The 24395-nt window shown below is 37.5% G+C and overlaps 1 protein-coding gene across 4 annotated transcripts in view; it reads right to left on the reverse strand.

Annotated features, from left to right (window-relative positions):
- CWC27 (CWC27 spliceosome associated cyclophilin) overlaps positions 1-24395 on the reverse strand; it is a 250746-nt gene that overhangs the window by 106033 nt on the left and 120318 nt on the right. For 3 of the 4 annotated variants that reach the window (XM_045163649.1, XM_006074131.4, XM_045163650.1), the window contains one exon: positions 5332-5435. In XM_045163649.1, coding sequence (XP_045019584.1) covers positions 5332-5435 — 104 coding nt within the window. Of the gene's footprint in view, positions 1-3882; positions 3981-5331; positions 5436-24395 lie in introns of those variants that run through there. The other variant, XM_044932478.2, reaches the window with a different exon arrangement.

The following is a 24395-nucleotide window of genomic DNA, read 5'->3' on the forward strand; positions in this document are numbered from 1 at the left end:
GTTCAGTATCAACTCTTACTGCTACCTGAATGGATGTCCCCAGCTGTATCTTTATCTCTCACTTTAAAAAATTTTATTTTCTTTTTAGTTCAATAAAATAGTAGGCTAGGAAGATCCACAGGGCAGTCCTGCTCTGGGTTTTCCTTTGCTTATTTATTTTCTAGTCCTTGAGATATACTTTACACAACATCAAATTTTCCCTTTTAAAGAGGACTGTCCCACACTTGTATTATTCTTTAACTTTTTTTGAAATGTAAAATCAGATAAACAATTGTTAGTACCACGCTCAAAGTAAGAATCTATAGACTATTACTGACGGTGGTACTGAGAGGCTTTCTATAAGTCAAGGGCAAATATACTTTCACTTTTCTGTGTAAATAACATTAAAAGTTAACAATACAGTAAGAGTAGACTATGGGAAAAATAGGTCTGATACTTCTAGCCTCCAAGAAAAAAAATGATGACTTAAGACTCCCTGAAGAGAGTTAACTGCTGTGGCAAACAGGACCAGTTTGCTCAGAGAGGAATTAATTATACATGGTATAAGGCACAACACAGAGCTAACATTCCACAATGGTTTCTGTTTCTTATAAAAACCAAGATTAAGCTAGTTTAACATAATATGTTAGAGAGATGAAAAGTAGTTAAAAAAAAAAAAACCACCACACTATATACTTTCCCAACCTATCAAGCCTGAAGGGCCTTAGTCTGACTTAATCCAGCATTAAAAAGACAGTTTGAAGAAACCTGAAATGGCCCAGTGCAATTTGAGAGGTACTAAGCACCTCAGGGATGTGTTTCATGAGGAGGCTTTAAAATTCTTTCTTGATTTACAAGCTCAGATTGCTCTTCCTCCTCTAATTTCTGGCACTAGTCATACAGCAGGTATTGTGTGCCTGGAACTTTGAAAAGAGGATCTGACACCTTATCTCCCTAAAGCTGATTAGATAATATGTCCAAACATGTATCTCTATGTGACTGTGTTCAGTTTGGTACTGGTTTTGATATGATGAAACTTAAAGAAATCTGGAAAGGACTTAGAGGCATAATTTAATGAAAAGGATTATATAGTTTATTAAAGAACTTGACAGAGCCAACCCAGGAAACCAACTCTATCTCCAATTAACTATCAATCTTACTTGAAATTTATTACCCCCTACAAAAATCCTATGCACAGGCCCGGATGATTTACAGTGGGACTAAAGAGACTCCCAGGCTGTAAACAGACTGTCCTGCAGTACATCTCTTTTGACACCGCCGGTATCTAAAGTAAAACACCACATTCCCTGTTTACTTAAATTGGGATGTTAGAGCCTACTGCAGATTCTGTATTCAACTAAGAAATGTAACTGTTTTGAATTTTAGAATCAAATTTCACATTACTATACAAATTCTCATTATATGACTATAATAGTGGCTTTATTCCTTCACATTCTAGTTCTCTAATTTACTGAAACCTTCTTTTATACATTATCTGAAGCCTTTAAAAACTAAATAGGTGGCAAAGCAATGGCAAAAATTATGAGGTTATATTTATGTAGTGCTCTTCTTCATACATAGAGGCATAATTACATCTGTTACCTGACCATATCTCTGTGATAGAAGAAAGAGCAGAACTTGAGCTTTACTGGGAAGACTTAAGGGAAAAATGGATGGCCCCATATTCAATTTTACTACATAGGGAAGCTTTTTACTACACTAGTGTTAAAAAAGATTTATACATTGACTCATTTATATGTACATGCTTTCATACTAGGACAGAGATGTTAAGAGGCTTCTGGTTTACAGATCAATATTCTTTTCTGGGGAACAGCTTTGTTGAGGCATAACTAGCATACAGACGAGCTGTGCATGCTTGAACATGCACAGTTTTATTGGTTGGACACGTGCATATACTCATGGCCACCATCACTACAATCAGGTAATATAAAAACGGCAATGTATTTAGAATGCTTAATTGTATGTGGCCCAAGGTATTTATCAATGTAAAAGGAACAATGACTTTTAATTATTTTATTTTCTGTCATAATGGAACTGAAGGAATTAATAAAGAATAAATACAGTAAAACATTAAAAAAGCAGACCTTATGTTAAGATTATATAAAATCTTATCTTAGATTTTCTATATGGAGAAACAGATGGATCCTGATTTCAAAGTAACTTGCCTCAGGTAATAGAATAGATTTAGAAGCAAAACTGGTTAAAATGAAAAAAGTGCAAGTTAAAGTACTAGTTACTCAGTCATGACCGACTGTTTGCAGCCCGCCTGCCCCTCTGCCCATGGAATTCTGCAGGCAAGAATACTGGAGTGGGTTGCCATTCCCTTCTCCAGGGGATCTTCCCAACCCGAGGGATCAAACCAGGGTTTCCCCCATTGCAAGCAGATTCTTTCCCGTCTGAGCCACCAGGAAAGCCCATGGTTAGAATATAAATTCCCAATTATCTATACAGATCTGGCTAAGGATCTAGCTCAGGAAATTCGACAGAGATGATAAAACTAAGGGAATTATTACTCCCTGATCAAAGGTGATTTCCTAAGATGACAGAAGCCCTGACGAGAGCACCGCAGCTACTAGAGCGCCTGCCTGCGCGGGAGACCTCCGTTCACACACGACAAAACTCGGGAAAGCAGAGCACAGACAAGCACGCAGGAGCTCCCCTGTTCTTATGGGTCTCTTGCCAAGTGCTTTTAGTGTGGAAGTAATGCATTAAATTCCAAAAGAAGGTGGCAGTAGTCAGCAAGTATTAGACTTGCCAAATCAATTCATAAAATCAGGAAATACCACTACTGGAAGCTTTACTTAAGAATGCAAATATGTAGTTCACACACACATACTTTTTAAGAAAGAATATAATTTTAAAAATACAACTGTGAAAACACAGTTAAGGAAAGCTCATTGTGAGATTTAATTTATGTCATATTTATATGAGCTATACTGATTAGAGTCTTTAATTCTAACACCGTATTAAAATCCATATTTTCAGTTTGTAAGTCTGGACAGAGAACAAAATAAAACCACGAATAACTATATTTCTCTTACAAATGTAAAATTATTATTTTTATATAGCACTGTAAATTTATTAAAGGTCTTCTGATTACCTAATTCGGAGAAAGCAATGGCACCCCACTCCACTACTTTTGCCTGGAAAATCCCATGGATGGAGGAGCCTGGTAGGCTGCAGTCCATGGGGTCGCGATGGATATAATATATTATTATACATATAATATAATATATATTATAATATATATAAATTTATATTAAATAATATATGATAAAAATAAATATTTTCATTTCAAATAAAAATAATTTTTATTATTTCAAAATAATAAAAAAATAAAAAAATTTTAGCTCATTTTTAGCCCATTCTGAGACTAAAAGAAAAATGACAGCAACCAAATGATCACAGTTTTAGAGAAGCTAATTTTAACTGTCTTTTAGATTTAGGGAAAATCCAGGTATTTCTAGATGATACAAGAAAAATTAAATTCAGAAAATTACCAATATAATTCTCTAATTACAGCATAAAAAGAGTTTTAATCTGGTTAACTTTCATATAAACAGACTGAAATAAGCTCCAGAAGACTCTTTTTTTTGTGTTAAGAAATCAATGTTTTAAGACTCAAATCTTTCTTTACCTAATTGTATTAAGTATTTCAAAGGCAGATAAATGACAACAGCACTGTTTACATCTAATATAAGTCTTAACCATACAGCTCTATTTCAGAAACTTCCTACTGCAGTTCTCTCACTTCTTTGAGATCATAAACTACAAAAGCAAGAACCATCCATTACCAACTTCACAGTACATCATGGACTTTGAGATGGAGTGTGGGAATAACAATTACTAGCTCAGAAAAGTAAATGGCAACCCACTCGTGTTCTTGCCTGGAGAATCTCAGGGACAGGGGAGCCTGGTGGGCTGCCGTCTCTGGGGTCGCAGAGTCGGACACGACTGAAGCGACTTAGCAGTAGCAGCAGCTCAGAAAAGAATAAAAAAATAAAGATCTTCCCAGTTAAAAGGAATTACTTTCATATATTTAATATGAGTGCTTTTTAATTATAAGAAACAATCTCCTGGGAAAATTATACACAAACTTAAAGCATCCTTATTGTACTTCTTCAAACCTCAATATTGCCAATATATCTTCTTTCTATTCTGGGTCACATTTTACCAATATGATCTAGTCACATATACAAGTTTATCCTTTTTTTAAAATTCAGTCTATAATTTGTGTCATTTGGATGAGTTAACTTTTTAATAATTTGTTTCATTCAAACATATTTTGGCAATTTCAAGCTCTTCATCAAGTACCTGCCTTTACTACAATAGTCATTGGGAACATGGTGCAAATCATCTAAGAACTTTGAGCTTTAGAGGCTTATGTGGTATAACTTGTGTTACTTAAAATAAATAATAATCACATGGTCAAATGCTGTACCACTGTTTGGTATTGGAATGTGTATTCTTTAAGGTTAGATGTTACATCTTATGCTTTGATTTATCTCCAGTCACTATTACAGAACCTAGTATCAATTGATAAAATTATTCATGCTTTCCAAAAGCATGAGAATACACAAGATACATGCACAAAGCAAATTTATTAAGCCAAATTTAGTGTACATTATTAAAGATAACAATTAAATTTCTGATCATGTTCACCAAATCTACAATGTATTTTACTATTATGAAGATAAGACAGATTTGAGGGTTCCAACTGCTATTTTGGAAACTGAACATTACATGTTTCATAGCTGAAATAGTTTAAAGATCTTCAGTGCAATAGCTTTTCTGAAGCTGTTCTAGCTTAATTAAAAAAAAAAAAAAAACACAGTACAATAAAGAAATATTTAACCTCTGTAAAAAGCAGGGTATTATTCTGATAAGCTTTTGATCATTTTTATCAATGTTTTAGATTTTCTGTACTTAAATAAGAGCAAAATAAATAAAAAACAGGAATTCGTATTTAATACTATTCAAACAATGTATGAATAATGTTTACACAAGTGCCAAATGTAGGGCCTAAACACTTTTATTAAATGTTTTAAAGGGTATGCAATGTTAAAAAAAAAAAAAAAAGAACACTCTATCCTGTGCACTTCTAGATATGTGCTATGACAACATAAGTTTTACCTGATGTTAAGTACTCTCTTTATTAAGGAACAGTAGTTATGATCACATTTGATTGAATGTCCTTCTCGGACAAAAGTCCTAAGTGAAACAATTTTATTTACTAACTAGCCAAAGTAATAAATACCACCACCACTCAATTCAGGAAGGAGAGAGGGAAGAAATACCAAGTGAAAATATAAGCTTGATAACCGTGCTTACCTTCACTTCTTTTTTCTGCTTGATTTGCGGAATTTTCTGCTTTCTTCTGTTTTGCTGCTAAGAGTTCCCGCTTTAATTGTCTTGCTTCTTTTCTGAGCTCTTCACTACAAATCAAAAACAATTGTATAAGTTTATAACAGACTGAGAAAGTTGTTTAGCAAAAAAACCTAAATCCAGTTGTCATGTACGGTAAGAAAACATGAATAATATAATTCATTTTGTTTCTGTGTATGTGTATTTATGGTATGGAAGTGAAATGAAGTGACAGTCACTCAGTTGTGTCCGACTCTGTGCAATCCCATGGACTGTAGCCTGCCAGGCTTCTCTGTCCATGGATTTCTCCAGGCAAGAATACTAAAATAGGTTGCCATTCCCTTCTCCAGGGGATCTTCCTGACCTAGGGATTGAACCTGGGTCTCCCTCACTACAGGCAGATTCTTTACCATCTGAACCACAGGGTGTGGAAACATACTTAAAAGATATATTAAAAGTTGTGATTTCACAAAAGCAATATATTGTGAAACTGAAGTCTCTCAGTTGTATCCAACTCTTTGTGACCCCATGGACTGTAGCCTACCAGGCTCCTCCGTCCATGGGATTTTCCAGGCAAGAATACTGGAGTGGGTTGTCATTTCCTTCTCCAGGAGATCTTCCCAACCCAGGGATTGAACCCAGGTCTCCCGCATTTCAGGCAAACGCTTTACTACAAAATATAGGGGCATTCCAGGTGGCACAGTGGTAAAGAATCCTCTTGCCAATACAGGAGACCCAGGAATGGCAGGTTCGATTCCTAGGTTGGGAAGATGCCCTGGAGAAGGAATTGGCAACCTACTCCAGATTCCTGCCTGAAAAATTCCATAAACAGAGGAGCCTGGTGGGCTCCTCCATAAGGTCGCAAAGAGCTGGACATGACTGAAGCAACTTAGCATGCACACAGGCATGTGCTATGAAATATAGCCCCCTTCAAGTATATCAAACAGCTGATGAGTGATAAATGAACCTTTGTTCTCCTTCTAATTTACTTTCAAATTTAACATTCTAAATTCAGTTTAATAATGCATGGAGATTCCAAATCAAAACAAACTTTTTAATATAAATACTATTCTCTAAACCTGGGCATACACAAAAAATATCTGACTTCAAAACTTATTGAATTCCTGAATTGGTACCAGTAACTACCACTTATCAAGCAATTATTACATGCTAGGAACAATGCTAAAATTTTTCTTAAACTCAATTCATTTCTAACCCTTTTTTATTACATGCTAGGAGCAATGCTACATTTTTTAAAAAACTCAATTAGTTTTTAAACCTTTTGATACCACAATTTGCCAAATAATTTCCTCTTCTGTGAAACCTATCAGGCTGAGATAGTTTGATAATTAATACAATCATATATCAAAGGCAAATGAAGATGTAAGTGCTGGCTTTACTGCAACACTTACATGTTATGTGACTGGTTTCTACAAGCCACTTTAGGGCAGGAGATTCAATTTCAAGCCTTGGAAACAATTATTAACTGCTCATGTCATGAACCCTGTGAGTCACTCGCAAATAGTTAAAACTATGCATTTTATATCTGTGAATGTCAGGCATTCACTCTATTTTCAACACGCTAGAGTGTGTCATGGAGACTGAGAACACTGTAGCCCAATTCTGGAAGTCTCTAAAGACTCTGGTTCTACGCTGATTCAGCCTTTAGTTCAGTTCAGCAGTTCAGTGCTCAGTCATGTCCGACTCTTTGTGACTCCATGGACTGCAGCACACCAGGCTTCCCTGTCCATTACCAACTCCTGGAGCCTACTCAAACTCATGTCCATCGCGGCGGTGACGCCATCCAACCATCTCATCCTCTGTCGTCCCCTTCTCCTCCCACCTTCAATCTTTCCCAGCATCAGGGTCTTTTCCAATGAGTCGTTCCTTCACAACAGGTGGCCCAAAGTACTGGAGTTTCAGCTTCAGCATCAGTCCTTCCAATGAATACCCAGGACTGATCTCCTCTAGGATGGACTGGTTGGATCTCCCTGCAGTCCAAGGGACTCTCAAGAGGCTTCTCCAACACCACAGTCCAAAAGCATCAATTCGTTGGCACTCAGCTTTTTTTATAGTCCAACTCTCACATTTATACATGACTACTGGAAAAACCATAGCTTTGACTAGATGGAACTTTGTTGGTAAAGTAATATCTCTGCTTTTTAACATGCTGTCTAGGTTGGTCATAGGTTTTCTTCCAAGGAGCAAGTGTCTTTTAATTTCATGGCTGCAGTTACCATCTCCAGTGATTTTGGCGCGCCCCCAAATAAAGCCTTTAGTGCTTCCTCCTAAACCCCAAGTCTCATATTTTTTTACTCCTGTTCTGTATTAGAGTCACCAAACTGATGGGTTTTATAATGTGTGTGATTCAGTTCTTTTCACTTTTTTCTGTATCAAACACACAGCCCTATTTGTATGTATCTGCATGACCTCCAAGGTCCTCAATTCTGAAACTTCCCTCTCTGATCACTATGCTTTTAGCTTTCTCAGTCTTTCATTCCTACTGAACTTAGGCTCACTCTTCTATGAATGAAAGCCAACTCCTTAATCACAGTTTATGGTCCGCCAGTGTTATTCTAACCCAATTGGCTCTCTGTGCATTCTGATGCTATGGTCAGTCATTTCCCCCATGTCCTCACCAGGACCCTTAATTTTCTTGTTCGTCCTGTTGGATACATCATAACCATCTAGAAGAATTGTTAAAACATGTTCAGGGAGACATATCTCCAGGAAATATGATTTCTTCAGATGTGAGACGTTGCCTGGGAATTTGCTCCTGTGCCAAGTTACCAAGGTGACTCTAACATGCTCTCAAGTCTGGGACCCAATGCATTAGGACCTTACTATAGAAATTATCTTCTCTTTCTTAACAACTTCAAGCACTTCTACTTACTGATCCTTTCATTCGGCCAACAGCATACTCAAATTTCCCTGTACTCTGCTCCAAACAAGAGATTATTATCTTTACAAGTGGACTCCTTGCCTGAAAGAACAGCTTATATACAGAGTCTAATTCATCAAGCTCTAAGTTCTTAATCGCTTGCAATCGATCCTTCTTGTACTCGACTGAAACTGGTTCTATATCAGTCAAATTCAATGGCCTTTTCTCAGTCCTCTTCTTCCTCTTTGGCCCTCCTATCATCCAAAGATATGAACTACTTCCTTCTGAAATTTTCTGCTAATCAGACTATGTACCACTTTAGAGTCCTGATTCTCCATTTCTCCTCTGAATTACTCTTTCTCTTCTCACACTGTAATTGTCGTTTTCCTCATTTCTATACCCTGTATGCTGGCATTTTATCTAATCTTATAAACTATCACTTTTATAATAGGATATTTCCAAATCTAGATGTCTCCCCCTACACTTCTATCTATTACAAATCTCTATGTAAATTAGTACTGTCCAACAGAAATATAAGCCAAGACACACATACAATTTTGTTTCCTAGCACATTTTAAAAACTGGTAAAAAGAAACAGGTTAATTTTAAAAACATATTTTATTTAGCTCAATAACTCAAAATATCCAAAGTATTATTATGTTAACATGGAATCAGTATAAGAATATTAATACACTATTTTACATTTTTTCTGTACTAACTCTTCTAAATGCAGTGTGTATTTCATACTTAGAGGACGTCTCAATTCAAACTAGTCACAGGTCAAGGGCTTAGATCCAGATGTAGTTTGAGGCTAGATGTTACAAGAATTACAAACTCTCTATGTCCAAACTCCAAATCATCTTTTCCCTGGTCAAATCTGTTCCTTTTCCTGAAGTCCCTATTTGATCATGAAACCGATTGTCTTCTAATGACCAAACTTTAAACTTCCCCTGGGACTGTTCACCCTCCCTTTCACTGAATCGCTGTCCAAGTATGTCATTTTCCGATCTCTCTCTCACATGCAACTGCTCTTCTTGACTCTCACCATCAATGCCTGGGTTAGGCTCTCATGATCTATTTCTCAGATAAATGTAATTACTTCCTATTTCTTGAAGTTATATGAAAACAGAAAATAGCAGCCACATCATTGCTCCATCCACTAAATACTAGCTTAAGTTTTTTTTTTTGGTAAATAATTCAGGAAATTCAGATGATATTTTCTGAAGACTAAGGTGAGGGAAGATTATTTTGAAAGCTGAAGAAGTGCTGCATGACAGCCAAACAAACTAGTTATCATGGTGATCTGAAGTATGCCAAGAATGAGGGACAATGAGAGTATAAACTATTGTAGAGCCAGTAAAGCAAAGATATCAAAAAGACTAACACAGATATTAAAGCACAGATATTAAAAAGATCAGAAAGTCCTGATTTAAAACCCAATTCCATTACTTATTGTCTGGAAGACCTGACAACAATTATTTAAGTTCTCTGAGATTCAGTTTCCTCAGCTATAAAATCAGAGTTAGGTATTTAAAATATTGGTCATTCAATACATTTTCAACAAATGATGGCTATTATTATTCAGTTCTGTTAAAAACAGTACCACAGTTAAGGTCTGTTTGTCAAGTAGGAATATTTTCTTATATTATTTATTATAAACAAATGCCACCTCTACTGCATATGAAGATCAACTCTGTTCATAATTTTTAAAAAGGGTAATAAATGTTTAATGCCAGATTCTAAAAATCTACTCTTAAATAGACAAAGATTGAGATATACTGCTGAAGTAGCCATAATAATAAACAAACTGAACAATGATGAATAAGAACTCAAAAAAGACAAAGAAAGAAAGAGGTTTTTGTCTATATACATAAAACTATGTTTCATTATACTGAATTTCTCAAGTAATTAAAAATTTACAACACTGTCAAAATCTTTCAAGACTATTCAAACAACACCATTTGTTAGTACACATGGAATCCATAACTCTTAGAATGAAGTACATGTTTTTAACCTAGTCTTTAGATAGCAGTCTAGTTTTAGGGGACCCAATCTTATATTCTATGGAATATAATTTTATCCATTGGTAACAGAATATATTTGAACCTGCAAAAAAAAGAATGAAAATTGTAAGCCTGGACTATATGTCACCTTACACTGCTTACAAAGCAAGAATACAAACTATGGGCTTGCTTGAGTCCAGGCAGCATCTGTTTGGCTTCCTCAGAGCCTAGTTTCCACTTGTATGATAAAATAAATACTTCTATAAGCTACTGTTAATTTTATGCTAATTAATTTTTTTCCTACTAGATCTCTAATTTGGATTCATTTTAATTTTAACATGGCTTTTATGACATCAGCATCAGCTAATTAGCCATCAGTTAATAATTCATCATATATATTTTTTAATTTGGTAAATCTGTATTATCAGTTCAGTTGAATTCGGTTGCTCAGTCGTGTCCAACTCTTTGCGACCCCATGAACCGCAGCATGCCAGGCCTCCCTGTCCATCATCAACTCCTGGAGTCCACCCAAACTCATGTCTATTGAGTCGGTGATGCCATCCAGCCATCTCATTCTCTGTCGTCCCCTTCTCCTCCTGCCCTCAATCTTTCCCAGCATCAGGGTCTTTTCCAACAAGTCAGCTCTTTGCATCAGGTGGCCAAAGTATTGGAGTTTCAGCTTCTACATCAGTCCCTCCAATGAACACCCAGGACTGATCTCCTCTAGGATGGACTGGTTGGATCTCCTTGCAGTCCAAAGGACCCTCAAGAGGCTTCTCCAACACCACACTTTAAAAGCATCAATTCTTCGGTGCTCAGCTTTCTTTATTGCCCAACTCTCACATCCATACATGACCACAGGAAAAACCATAGCCTTGACTAGACAGACCTTTGTTGACAAAGTAATGTCTCTGCTTTTGAATATGCTATCTAGGTTGGTCATAACTTTCCTTCCAAGGAGTAAGAGTCTTTTAATTTCATGGCTGCAATCACCATCTGCAGTGATTTTGGAGCCCAGAAAAATAAAGTCTGACACTGTTTTCACTGTTTCCCCATCTATCTGCCATGAAGTGATGGGACCGGATGCCATGATCTTCATTTTCTGAATGTTGAGCTTTAAGCCAACTTTTTCATTCTCCTCTTTCACTTTCATCAAGAGGCTCTTAGTTCTTCCTCACTTTCTGCCATAAGGGTGGTGTCATCTGCATATCTGAGGTTATTGATATTTCTCCCAGCAATCTTGATTCCAGCTTGTGCTTCCTCCAGTCCAGCGTTTCTCATGATGTACTCTGCAGAGAAGTTAAATAAGCAGGGTGACAATATACAGTCTTGATGTACTCCTTTTCCTATTTGGAACCAGTCTGTTGTTCCAGGTCCATTTCTAACTGTTGCTTCCTGACCTGCATACAAGTTTCTCAAGAGGCAGGTCAGGTGGTCTGGTATGCCCATCTCTTTCAGAATTTTCCAGTTTATTGTGATCCACACAGTGAAAGGCTTTGGCATAGTCAATAAAGCAGAAATAGATGTTTTTCTGGAACTCTCTTGCTTTTTTGATAATCCAATGGATGTTGGCAATTTGATCTCTGGTTCCTCTGCCTTTTCTAAAACCAGCATGAACATCTGGAAGTTCACGGTTCACATATTGCTGAAGCCTGGCTTGGAGAATTTTAAGCATTACTGTACTAGTGTGTCAGATGAGTGCAATTGTGTGGTAGTTTGAGCATTCTCTGGCATTGCCTTTCTTTGGGATTGGAATGAAAACTGACCTTTTCCAGTCCTGTGGCCACTGCTGAGTTTTCCATATTTGCTGTGCAGCACTTTCACAGCGTCATCTTATCTATAAATAGTGACTATATTCAGCCTATGTATTATAACAAGACCAATGCAAAGATTAATGATTAAAATAAAAGCACTATTAGGTGCTTAGGGCTTCCCTGGTAGCTCAGCTGGTAAAAAATCTGCCTGCAATATAGGAGACCCCAGTTCGATTCCTTGGTTGGGAAGATTCCCTGAGAAGGGACAGGCTACCCACCTCAGTACTGTTGGGCTTCCCTTGTGGCTCAGCTGGTAAAGAATCCGCCTGCAATGCGGGAGACCTGGGTTTGATCCCTGGGTTAGGAAAATATCCTGGAGAAGGGAACGGCTACCCACTCCAGTATTCTTGCCTGGAGAATTCCATGGACTGTATAGTCCATGGGGGTCACAAAGAGTCGAAAAAGACTGAGTGACTTTCACTTTCATTAGGTGCTTAGAACATGTGCTTAGTTGCTCAGTCATGTCTGACTCTTTGTGACCCCATGAACTGTAGCACACCAGGCTCCTTTGTCCATGGGGATTCTCTAGATCAGAATATTGGAGTGTGTAGCCATGCCCTCCTCCAGGGGATCTTCCCAACCCAGGGACTGAACCCAGGTCTCCTGCATTGCAGGTGATTCTTTACTGTCTGAGCCAGTAAACACCAGGGAGGCCCAAAGTGTTTGTCCCTCAGTCATATCTGACTCTTTGTGACCCCATGGTCTGTCCATGGAATTCTCTAAGCAACAATATTGGAGTGGGCTGTCATTTCCCTCTCCAGGGGATCTTTCAACCCAGGGATTGAACCCGGGTCTCCTGCAGGCAGATTCATTACCATCTGAGCTATGAGGGAATTTTTTCTTTTTTTAAATAAGAAAATATACTACAACCAATTCATGACTATTAAATTATATAAGCAATTTAAAGAATTAAAACTTTAAATAAAAATCAATGATTTTATGTAAAATGATATTAATTACTATACTGTTAAAGATATACTCTCTAATCTCATTGATGGATGTTGTCTTCATCTTAATGCCCATGTCCATTCCAAAAGATTAAATAAAACTTTTTTTTTTTTTCTGATCAACAGGGGAGTTAAAATTATTTTTATTTTTTTCTAATTTTTTTTTACATTGACCAAATCATCCAGTGCAAATTTTTACTTTTACCACTGGAAAAGAATCAAAACTCTTGCAATTTAACTTCATCCCCTTGCATTGTATGTTACATGCTATAAACTTAAGAATGATTATGTTTTCAGTGATTCCAACACCTCCATATGTCAGTGTATAATACCATAGACACATAGTTAAGAGAAAGAGAAATATATGAAAATAAAATTTAATAAGCAGTTTAAAACATCTAATACCATACATGCACATGTACATAACTCACTCCTGCTTTGAAGAGATATTAATAAAATGATATTGTATCCCCTAGAAAGAGGGACCCATCCATCACACAAAGTGTAGTTTGTGATTCTGTAGCAGTTTGGGGAAGCAGCTATCCACCCCAGCTATCCACACAACATCCCATTTGCTTCTATAACTGAGGTAAATAAAAAAAACTTTTGCATAAAAAAAAGAGACATGTTTCAGAAGACCTAGAACCAACATCATTATATGGTTACAGGAAAGCAATTAATTCTCTTCCTTTATCTCAGTTACATCATAATCTAAAAATAATCCGAGGAAGGTATAAATTAATATTTTTGAAATGGATAATCAACTATAAATGTAAAAAGTGATTGTACTCTGCATATCATTCTATTTCAATTCCTTTGGTTTTAGGATCTTAAGGCCCATTATCTAAAGAAATGGTGAGAGGTCTTAGACACAAAGAAGTTGAAGTGTAGAGATAGTAAGAGTTTTTTATTTTTTTCAATATTGCCTAAATCAATTACAATACTATAAACACGATACAGACATCCTAATTCTTTATGCAGTTTTCCCCTTAATATGTTTCCTGCCCACTGAATGAAAAGTACATTTAGACTTGAATACGTTATTTTTGAGCTGAGTATTTTTCATGCAACAGAACACACTATGAATAAGTAAGTAGGCAGTATGTTTACATTTTTATCAGACGGTTTGTATTACTTTATAAAAGGTAGAATTCTTGCAATTTTTAAATCATACAACTTTTCAGCTTGAGATTGACGATTTAATATGGCAATGATATGTATCCTGCATAATTTTCAGTCAGTTTTTATTTTTTCCCAGATGCTTTTCTCATTTTCTCCAGTTTCCAGGAATGTGCCTTAGGAAAATTTTGAGTTATATCTGTTCTTTTTACTTATGGCATGAGAAATATTATCTTACTATAAGGGTGGTGAACTCAAACACTGAACTCTAATATTCACTTTAAAAAAAAAAAAAGGTAAAATTATCAAGACCTGAGTACTTGACATGCTTTTGAAGAAAACTTTAATCTACAAAAATAAAATGGAATATGTATATATATCTTACATAAGATGGTAAATGAATTTGCTTAGAGACCTTGTTAAGCAAGCTGACCGCTAAACACATGTCCATTACAGATCATTGCTTCTTGGACCATGGATGTAGTATTTGCAGTTAGCTTAAGCCTCCTATTTCCCAACATCTGATAAGAATTCATAACACATGGAAATGATTGCAAGCTAAACAGTACAACCTTCATGGTTTTTAGTTTGTCGCTTTAATCACAAAGATACTGAATCTCTTTGTAATGAAACAACAGCTTGGCTGTTGATGAAATCATAAAATGGCCATAATGAAAGCCCATCCTAAGTATTAAAACTATAAATGTATGACATGATTTTTAGTATGGTATCATCAGCAAGAGCAGAAAGAGCAGAGATGCAGGTTAAACATGTATCAGGAAGTATAATATGCTATAGTTTATACATTAATTTTGAAAGTATATACAGGAAATAAAAAATCAAAATCAAATTAAATCACAGAACCCCTGATTTGTGTGTACAAAGTTCTGTTCTACCTGTTACTAGCAATATGGGCTTAGACAATTAAACTAACCAATGTAAATCTGTTTTCTCATCTTGAGAATTAAGGTAAAGTTGTAAGGAAGAAACATGATTCCATGGAAATTACTCAGTATACTTTTCATGGTGCTTGGCTCAGAATATGTGCCCAACATGAGTTTGCTTCTTCAATTACTATCATTCTTCTCCTCTCCAGTACTAACACTACTATTCTTACTATTTACGGATCAATTACTGACAAAATGAGATCTCAGGCTAACTGAAGAGTTTAAAAAGGCAAATCTTTCCATTTTTCTCATGGATACACAGCTTTTAAAAGCTTACTGATAAGTTTTGTGTGTGTGTGTCTGATGTACTGCTTGGATTAAATATCATATGCTCTGAAAATGAGGAATATAAAGTAGAAAAAACCCCTAAAAATTACTAAATTCTCACATCTTAATTGTGGTTACTAAACACTTGGAATGGAATCGCTTATTGTCATCCATTATAGTCTAGTCAAGAAGATAAGGAATAAACAAGTCAACAAGGAAATGTATATATGTATGTGTGTGTGTGTGTTTACACACTTACAATTTCTATGAGGGAGATTAACACAGAATCTACATTATTTTAGTCTAAATGATCCTAGACGTATCTATCAGAAGATAAAATTTAATCTGAGAGATAATGTTCCACGTGCCCTTTTATAATCTGTTATACCACTATGTAGGAAAAGAAAGACTATAATGCCTATCCATAGGTACATAATCCCTACCTATATGTACACTGAAATTTGAGAAGAAGAAAGAATTTAAATGCATCTGCAACTAGCCTTTAGACTTACAGTCATATTCCTTTCATATGAAAGATCACATTTATTTTTAAATAAAAAGTTTAGATATCTGATACAGATTGTCAACCTCCTTCATATCTTAGAAAATCTTATTGTCTATTCCAGAACAAACTAAACAAGAGTAAACCCTGCACTAAATCATAAAATATCCAGAATAAGCATAGGTGATAGTGTTATTCTGTCTAAATACCAAGTAAAAAATTCTAAATCAAACATGTTATTTCACAGGAAGAACTTGGCTTAGCCAGTATTTCAGAGAAGTGGAGTAAATCTGTTGTGGCAGAAGTTCGGTCTTTAGCCATATGTCTATTCCATAATCCAACTTTATAGAATGACATTAAATCAATATGAAAAACAAATGAGGTTTCTAATTCCAGTAAGGCAGAATACCAGGTAACCCAAAAACTCTCTTACAATCAAATACCTAGGAGGGCTGAATAACACACATTAAAAAAAAATACCTTTAAATGCATAGCTTAGCTCACTAAAAACCAAGGGGTTGAAAACCAAGGGGAAGACTAAAAACCAAAGAAGCACTGGTACTATTATTGAGACATTGAGTTATTCTACCTAGGAATGTGGGTTTAACATGGGGTTTTAATCATGAACTAGAACTCCTATACAAAAAGCTAAACATTCTCCACTCACTGGAAGGGTGGGAATAAACACATCAACTATAAAACAGAGAAAGGCTGCAATGAAGCTTGTCTGCCTCAGGTCTATGTGCATAAGTAGGCGTTCAAGCTAATGAATATTCTCAGGGTATCTAAGGAGTATTTTCAATTAAAATCACTAATATTGTATGGTACTCTAATGTACCTGCTTGAACTAAAGTGAAATCCTCTCTGAAATAAAGAATCTTTAATTAGATATCACAGAACTCTAAAAAGTTCTTAAAAAATCAGCTCTCAATAAAAAGAGTTCATAATATACAAGGAAACAAGGCATTGTTTGTAAGAATAAAAGGAACAATAAGTAATAGAACCTGACTCTCAAAACTTCAGAAACTGCAAAAATAAAACAAATATGTTTATTATATGAAAAGAATGAAAGAGAATAAAGAACTGAATATGAGATCTACAACAGTAACTGGAAAAAGAATAAAAATACTTTCAGTTCAGTTCAGTCGTTCAGTTGTGTCAGACTCTTTGAGACCCCATGAATTGCAGCACGCCAGGCCTCCCTGTTCAGCACCAACTCCCGGAGTTCACCCAAACTCATGTCCATCGAGTCGGTGATGCCATCCAGCCATCTCATCCTCTGTCCTCCCCTTCTCCTCCTGCCCCCAATCCCTCCCAGCATCAGAGTCTTTTCCAATGAGTCAACTCTTCGCATGAGGTAGCCAAAGTACTGGAGTTTCAGCTTTAGCATCAGTCCTTCCAAAGAAATCCCAGGGCTGATCTCCTTCAGAATGGACTGGTTGGATCTCCTTGCAGTCCAAGGGACTCTCAAGAGTCTTCTCCAACACCACACTTCAAAAGCATCAATTCTTCGGTGCTCAGCTTTCCTCACAGTCCAACTTTCACATCCATACATGACCATTGTAAAAACAATAGCCTTGACTAGACAGACTTTTGTTGGCAAAGTAATATCTCTGCTTTTTATTATCCTGTCTAGGTTGGTCATAACTTTCCTTCCAAGGAGTAAGCGTCTTTCAATTTCATGGCTGCAATCACCATCTGCAGTGATTTTGGAGCCCCCCAAAAATAAAGTTTGACACTGTTTCCACTGTTTCCCCATCTATTTCCCATGAAGTGATGGGACCAGATGCCATGATCTTCGTTTTCTGAATGTTGAGCTTTAAGCCAACTTTTTCACTCTCCTCTTTCACTTTCATCAAGAGTCTTTTTAGTTCCTCTTCACTTTCTACCATAGGGCTGGTGTCATCTGAATATCTGAGGTTATTGGTAATTCTCCTGGCAATCCTGATTCCAGCTTGTGCTTCTTCCAGCCCAGCGTTTCTCATGATGTACTCTGCATAGAAGTTAAATAAGCAGGGTGACAATATACAACCTTGACGTACTCCTTTTCCTATTTGGAACCAGTCTGTTGTTCTATGTCTAGTTCTAACTGTTGCTTCCTGATCTGTACATAGGTTTCTCAAGAAGCAGGTCAGGTGGTCTGATATGCCCATCTCTTTCAGAATTTTCCACAGTTTATTGTGAAATAATAATAAATTCATTCTTCTTAATATGTTCTGCTTCTGTTAGGTCCATACCATTTCTGTCCTTTACTGAGCCCATCTTTGCATGAAATGTTTCATTGGTATCTCTAATTTTCTTGAAGAGATCTCTAGTCTTTCCCATTCTGTTGTTTTCCTATATTTCTTTGCATTGATTGCTAAGGAACGCTTTCTTATCTCTCCTTGCTATTCTTTGGAACTCTTCATTCAGATGCTTATATCTTTCCTTTTCTCCTTTGCTTTTCGCTTCTCTTAATTTTTGGCCTTGGAGTATGGAATAAAGCAGGGCAAAGGCTAATAGAGTTTTCCTAAGAGAACACACTGGTCATAGCAAACACCCTCTTCCAACAACATAAGAGAAGACTCTATACATGGACATCACCAGATGGTCAACACTGAAATCAGATTGATTATATTCTTTGCAGCCAAAGATGGAGAAGCTCTATACAGTCAGCAAAAACAAGACCAGGAGCTGACTGTGGCTCAGATCATGAACTCCTTATTGCCAAATTCAGACTTAAATTGAAGAAAGTAGGGAAAACCACTAGACCATTCAGGTATGACCTAAATCAAATCCCTTATGATTATACAGTGGAAGTGAGAAATAGATTTAAGGGCCTAGATCTGATAGATAGAGTGCCTGATGAACTATGGAATGAGGTTCGTGACATTGTACAGGAGACAGGGATCAAGACCATCCCATGGAAAACAAAGGCAAAAAAGCAAAATGGCTGTCTGGGGAGGCCTTACAAATAGCTGTGAAAAGAAGAGAAGCGAAAAGCAAAGGAGAAAAGGAAAAATATAGGCATCTGAATGCAGAGTTCCAAAGAATAGCAAGAAGAGATAAGAAAGCCTTCTTCAGCGATCAATGCAAAGAAATAGAAGAAAACAACAGAAAGGGAAAGACTAGACATCTCTTCAGGAAAATTAGAGATACCAAGGGAACATTTCATGCAAAGATGGGCTCAATAAAGGACAGAAATGGTATGGACCTAACAGAAGCAGAGGATATTAAGAAGAGATGGCAAGAATACACAGAAGAACTGTACAGAAGAGATCTTCATGACCCAGATAATCATGATGATGTGATCACTGACCTAGAGCCAGACATCCTGGAATGTGAAGTCAAGTGGGCCTTAGAAAGCATCACTACAAACAAAGCTAGTGGAGGTGATGGAATTCCACTTAAGCTATTTCAAATCCTGAAAGATGATGCTGTGAAAGTGCTGCACTTAATATGCCAGCAAATTTGGAAAACTCAGCAGTGGCCACAGAACTGGAAAAGGTCAGTTTTCATTCCAATCCCAAAGAAAGGCAATGCCAAAGAATGCTCAAACTACCGCACAATTGCACTCATCTCACATGCTAATAAAGAAATGCTCAAAATTCTCCAAGCCTGGCTTCAGCAATATGTGAACCGTGAATTTCCTGATGTTCAAGCTGGTTTTAGAAAAGGCAGAGGAACTAGAGATCAAATTGCCAGCATCCGCTGGATCATGGAAAAAGCAAGAGAGTTCCAAAAAAACATCTATTTCCGCTTTATTGACTATGCCAAAGCCTTTGATTGTGTGGATCACAATAAACTGTGGACAATTCTGAAAGAGATGGGAATACCAGACCACCTGATCTGCCTCTTGAGAAATCTGTATGCAGGTCAGGAAGCAACAGTTAGAACTGGACATGGAACAACAGACTGGTTCCAAATAGGAAAAGGAGTACGTCAAGGCTGTATATTGTCACCCTGCTTATTTAACTTCTATGCAGAGTACATCATGAGAAACGCTGGGCTGGAAGAAGCACAACATGGAATCAAGATTGCCGGGAGAAATATCAAAAACCTCAGATATGCAGATGACACCACCCTTATGGCAGAAAGTGAAGAGTAACTAAAAAACCTCTTGATGAAAGTGAAAGTGGAGAGTGAAAAAGTTGGCTTAAAGCTCAACATTCAGAAAACGAAGATCATGGCATCTGGTCCCACCACTTCATGGGAAATAGATGTGGAAACAGTGTCAGAATTTATTTTTCGGGGCTCCAAAATCACTACAGATAGTGACTGCAGCCATGAAATTAAAAGACGCTTACTCCTTGGAAGGAAAGTTATGACCAACCTAGATAGCATATTCAAAAGCAGAGACATTACTTTGCCAACAAAGGTCCCTCTAGTCAAGGCTATGGTTTTTCCGGTGGTCATGTATGGATGTGAGAGTTGGACTGTGAAGAAGGCTGAGCACCAAAGAATTGATGCTTTTGAACTGTGGTGTTGGAGAAGACTCTTGAGAGTCCCTTGGACTGCAAGGAGATCCAACCAGTCCATTCTGAGGGAGATCGGTCCTGGGCGTTCTTTGGAAGGAATGATGCTAAAGCTGAAACTCCAGTACTTTGGCTACCTCATGAGAAGAGTTGACTCATTGGAGAAGACTCTGATGCTGGGAGGGATTAGGGGCAAGAGGAGAAGAGGAGGACAGAGGATGAGATGGCTGGATGGCATCACTGACTCGATGGACGTGAGTCTGAGTGAACTCTGGGAGTTGGTTATGGACAGGGAGGCCTGGTGTGCTGCGATTCATGGGGTCACAAAGAGTCGGACATGACTGAGTGACTGAATTGAACTGACTGAGTGCAACTATTCCAACAATGCTAAATAACAGGTCAAAGTTAACTTTGAGATATATTTCTACTAAGATACTGTCCACTAGGTCCTTACCATATTCTGGCATATGCCGTTGCATTGAATATAAATCAGAAGACAAACCAATTACAGGTAGACATTATATGAATGGGTCAGAAGGTAAGAGGAGTAATAGCAGCAGGAAGAAGAAAAGGACTGTGAAGCATTTAGTTGACCACACAGTCTGAGTCTACACTATGATGTGACTGCCAAAAATGGTTATGTTCACTAGGTCTAGGTGGTGCTAGGCGGTAAAGAACGTTCATGCCAATGCAGAAGACATAAGAGACATAGGTTCCACCCCTGGGTCGGGAAGATCCCCTGGAGAAGGGAATGGCAACCCAGTTTAGTATTTTTGCTTGGGGAATCTCATGGACAGAACAGCCTGGCAGGCTACAGTCCATGGGGTCACAAAGAGTCTGACACAACTGATATGACTTAGCACACAAGAGAAGTACAGTATTTACACCTTGTGTAACTGTTCTGCAGTCCTTGAATGTTCTTTTCTCTTTGCTCAGTCTTTGTTCTCTTTGCTCTTCAGCTTTTGAGGATTCTATTTCATATATCCTTTAGCTCAGAGATTCTTTCCTGAGTCCAGTCCGCTAACCAGCCCATCAAAGGCATTCTTCATTTCTCTTACAGTGTTTTTGGTCTATAGAATTTCTTTTTGGCTTGTTCTTAAGATTTTCATCTCTCTGTTAATGTTGTCTATTTTTCTTTCATGCTCTCTACTTTATCCATTAAAGCCTTAAGCATATTAATTGTAGCTGTGTCAAATTCTCAGTTTGATAATTCCAACATCCCTGCCATGTCTGGTTCTGATGTTTGCTTTACTTCTTTAACTTGTGTTTTTGCCTTTTGGTATGCCCTACACTTTTTTCTTGATAGCCAGATATTATGTACCAGTAAAAGGAATTGCTGTAAATACAACTTGAGTAATGGCATCTGGTCCCATCACTTCAAAGGAAATAGATGGGGAAACAGTGGAAACAGTGTCAAACTTTATTTTTTGGGGCTCCAAAATTACTGCTGATGGTGACTGCAACCATGAAATTAAAAGATGTTTACTCCCTGGAAGAAAAGTTATGACCAACCTAGATAGCATATTCAAAAGCAGAGACATTACTTTGCCAACAAAGGTTCATCTAGTCAAGGCTATGGTTTTTCCTGTGGTCATGTATGGATGTGAGATTTGGACTGTGAAGAAGGCTGAGTGCTGAAGAATTGATGCTTTTGAACTGTGGTGTTGGAGAAGACTCTTGAGAGTCCCTTGGACTGCAAGGAGATCCAACCAGTCCATTCTGAAGGAGATCAGCCCTGGGATTTCTTTGGAAGGAATGATGCTAAAGCTGAAACTCCAGTACTTTGGCCACCTCATGCGAAGAGTTGACTCATTGGAAAAGACTCTGATGCTGGGAGGGATTGGGGGCAGAAGAGAAGGGGAGGACAGAGGATGAGATGGCTGGATGGCATCACTGACTCGATGGATATGAGTCTGGGTGAACTCTGGGAGTTGGTGATGGACAGGGAGGCCTGGCGTGCTGCGATTCATGGGGTCGCAAAGAGTCGGACACGACTGAACGACCAAACTGAACTGAATGTAATAGTGAAGTATGGGGAAAGCGCGTGTGTCCTATGATTAGGTAAGTCTCTTAGTGATACTATGCCTCTGGATTGTGGAATATAGAAATTTGTCTTAGGTTTTTTCTCCTCCCTTAGGTAGGGACCCAGGATGGTTAGGATGGGCTGTAGCTGGGTGTTTCTATTCTCCAACACGGAGGGTTCGAGCCACCTGAAGCTGGCCATTTCCCTTCTCCCAGGTCCATTAAGCTCTGATAACCTGCAGCAAGTTGCTGCTGCTGGTGCTAAGTCGCTTCAGTCGAGTCCGACTCTGTGCGACCCCATAGATGGAAGCCCACTAGGTTTCCCCGTCCCTGGGGTTCTCCAGGCAAGAACACTGGAGTGGGTTGTCATTTCCTTCTCCAGTGCGTGAAAGTGAAAAGTGAAAGGGAAGTCGCTCAGTTGTGTCTCACTCTTAGTGACCCCATGGACCACAGCCTACCAGGCTCCTCCGTCTATGGGGTTTTCCAGGCAAGAGTACTGGAGTGGGGTGCCATTGCCTTCTTCTGCAGCAAGTTGAGGTCTAGTTAACTGGTTTTCCCTGAAGGAAAACAAAAAGAGTGCTCTGGCCTAAGTCAAAATGGTTCCTTTCTTCCTCCTCGTAAACGAAGGAGTAGAAATTTTATTTCTGTGATATTTACTATGAGGACCTAGTCAAGCATTCAAAAATAAATCTCACAATATTGTGCCCCCCACATGACCAGGTGCCCCTGGAGTTTTTAACTCTCAGACTTTTCCATGCTAAGCCTCCATCAATTTGTCAATTATATTTCAGGTTTCATATTCTAGCATTGGTTCCAATGCAATTTCTGCTTGTGCTCAGATAAACTGGCTCCCTGTATTCAACTATTTCTCTCTCTAATCTTGGCCGGCAGCAGTTTGCCCTGTGTCCTCACCTCTTTTAGTGACCCAAGTAGAGGGAAAGGAAGTTTAAATAGATAATTTTATTAAAAAAAGACTATTTTATTGTACTTGAATTTAACACAAAAATACTAAACAGAAGTAAACCAAGAAATTTCTAATTTTTATATAAATGTTTGGCTACCCACTCCAGTATTCTTGGACTTCCCTTGTGGCTCAGCTGGTAAAGAATCTGCCTCCAATGTGGGAGACCTGGGTTCTACTCCTGGGTTGGGAAGATCCCCTGGAGAAGGGAAAGGCCACCCACTCCAGTATTCTGGCCTGGAGAATTCCATGGACTACAGTCCATAGGGTTGCAAAGAGTCAGACACAACTGAGCGACTTTCACTTCTTTGTCTCAAGAGCTTTCTTAAGAAATGTCTCCATTTTACAGAAAAATGTTATGAAATTACTAAGAGAATAGAGTCATTTTTTAAACTACATGATTTAATTTTAGTTTATATTGATTAACATCCTGCCCTAAAGGTTGAGGAAATTAATATACTTAACATTTTTTTTCTACTTTTTCCTTCCTTCATTTTCCAATTTGGATTATGTTAGTGTTTTTAAATTGTCAAAGTCTACAGAATCTGTGCACAAAATTTTCAGAGTTGTATAGCCTTAGTTTTCTATTTAAATCGATTCATTGTTCGCCACCATCTCTTTTACTCCAGTACCTTTCTCTGGTCCTGAGTTCAAGAGATGGTTGAAATAAAGTTTACTTACTGTTAATGAGTCATTTCTGGATATTTTTCAGTGAGATGTCATTTTGGGCTTCCTATTTCCTCCTGTCTCTGATATACTGCCTTCATTTTTTATGAGCAGGCATCATTTTTACAAAAAATATATATAAAATATATATATATAAAAAGTTTAATAAGGTACATTTATCACAGTTTCTAACACTGAGTATACTATGTAGTATATACTAAATGAAAATAGTCATAAGTTAAGGGGAAAACAGTATCAGAATACTAATCCTGGAAACCACCAGAGGGAAGTGTGGAAGCTAGAAAAGAGCAGAAATTTTGTGAGAAGAAAGACATCTCAAATGTAGCACACAGGATAAAAATTACTAAGAAAAAGACATTATTTAAAATAATGTCTACCTAAAAAAAGATGAGGTCGTTTTAGTGAAGGTCATCCTTACTCAGTGACA

The sequence above is a fragment of the Bubalus bubalis genome, chromosome 19 (genome assembly GCF_019923935.1).
Source record: "Bubalus bubalis isolate 160015118507 breed Murrah chromosome 19, NDDB_SH_1, whole genome shotgun sequence".
NCBI lineage: Eukaryota > Metazoa > Chordata > Mammalia > Artiodactyla > Bovidae > Bubalus > Bubalus bubalis.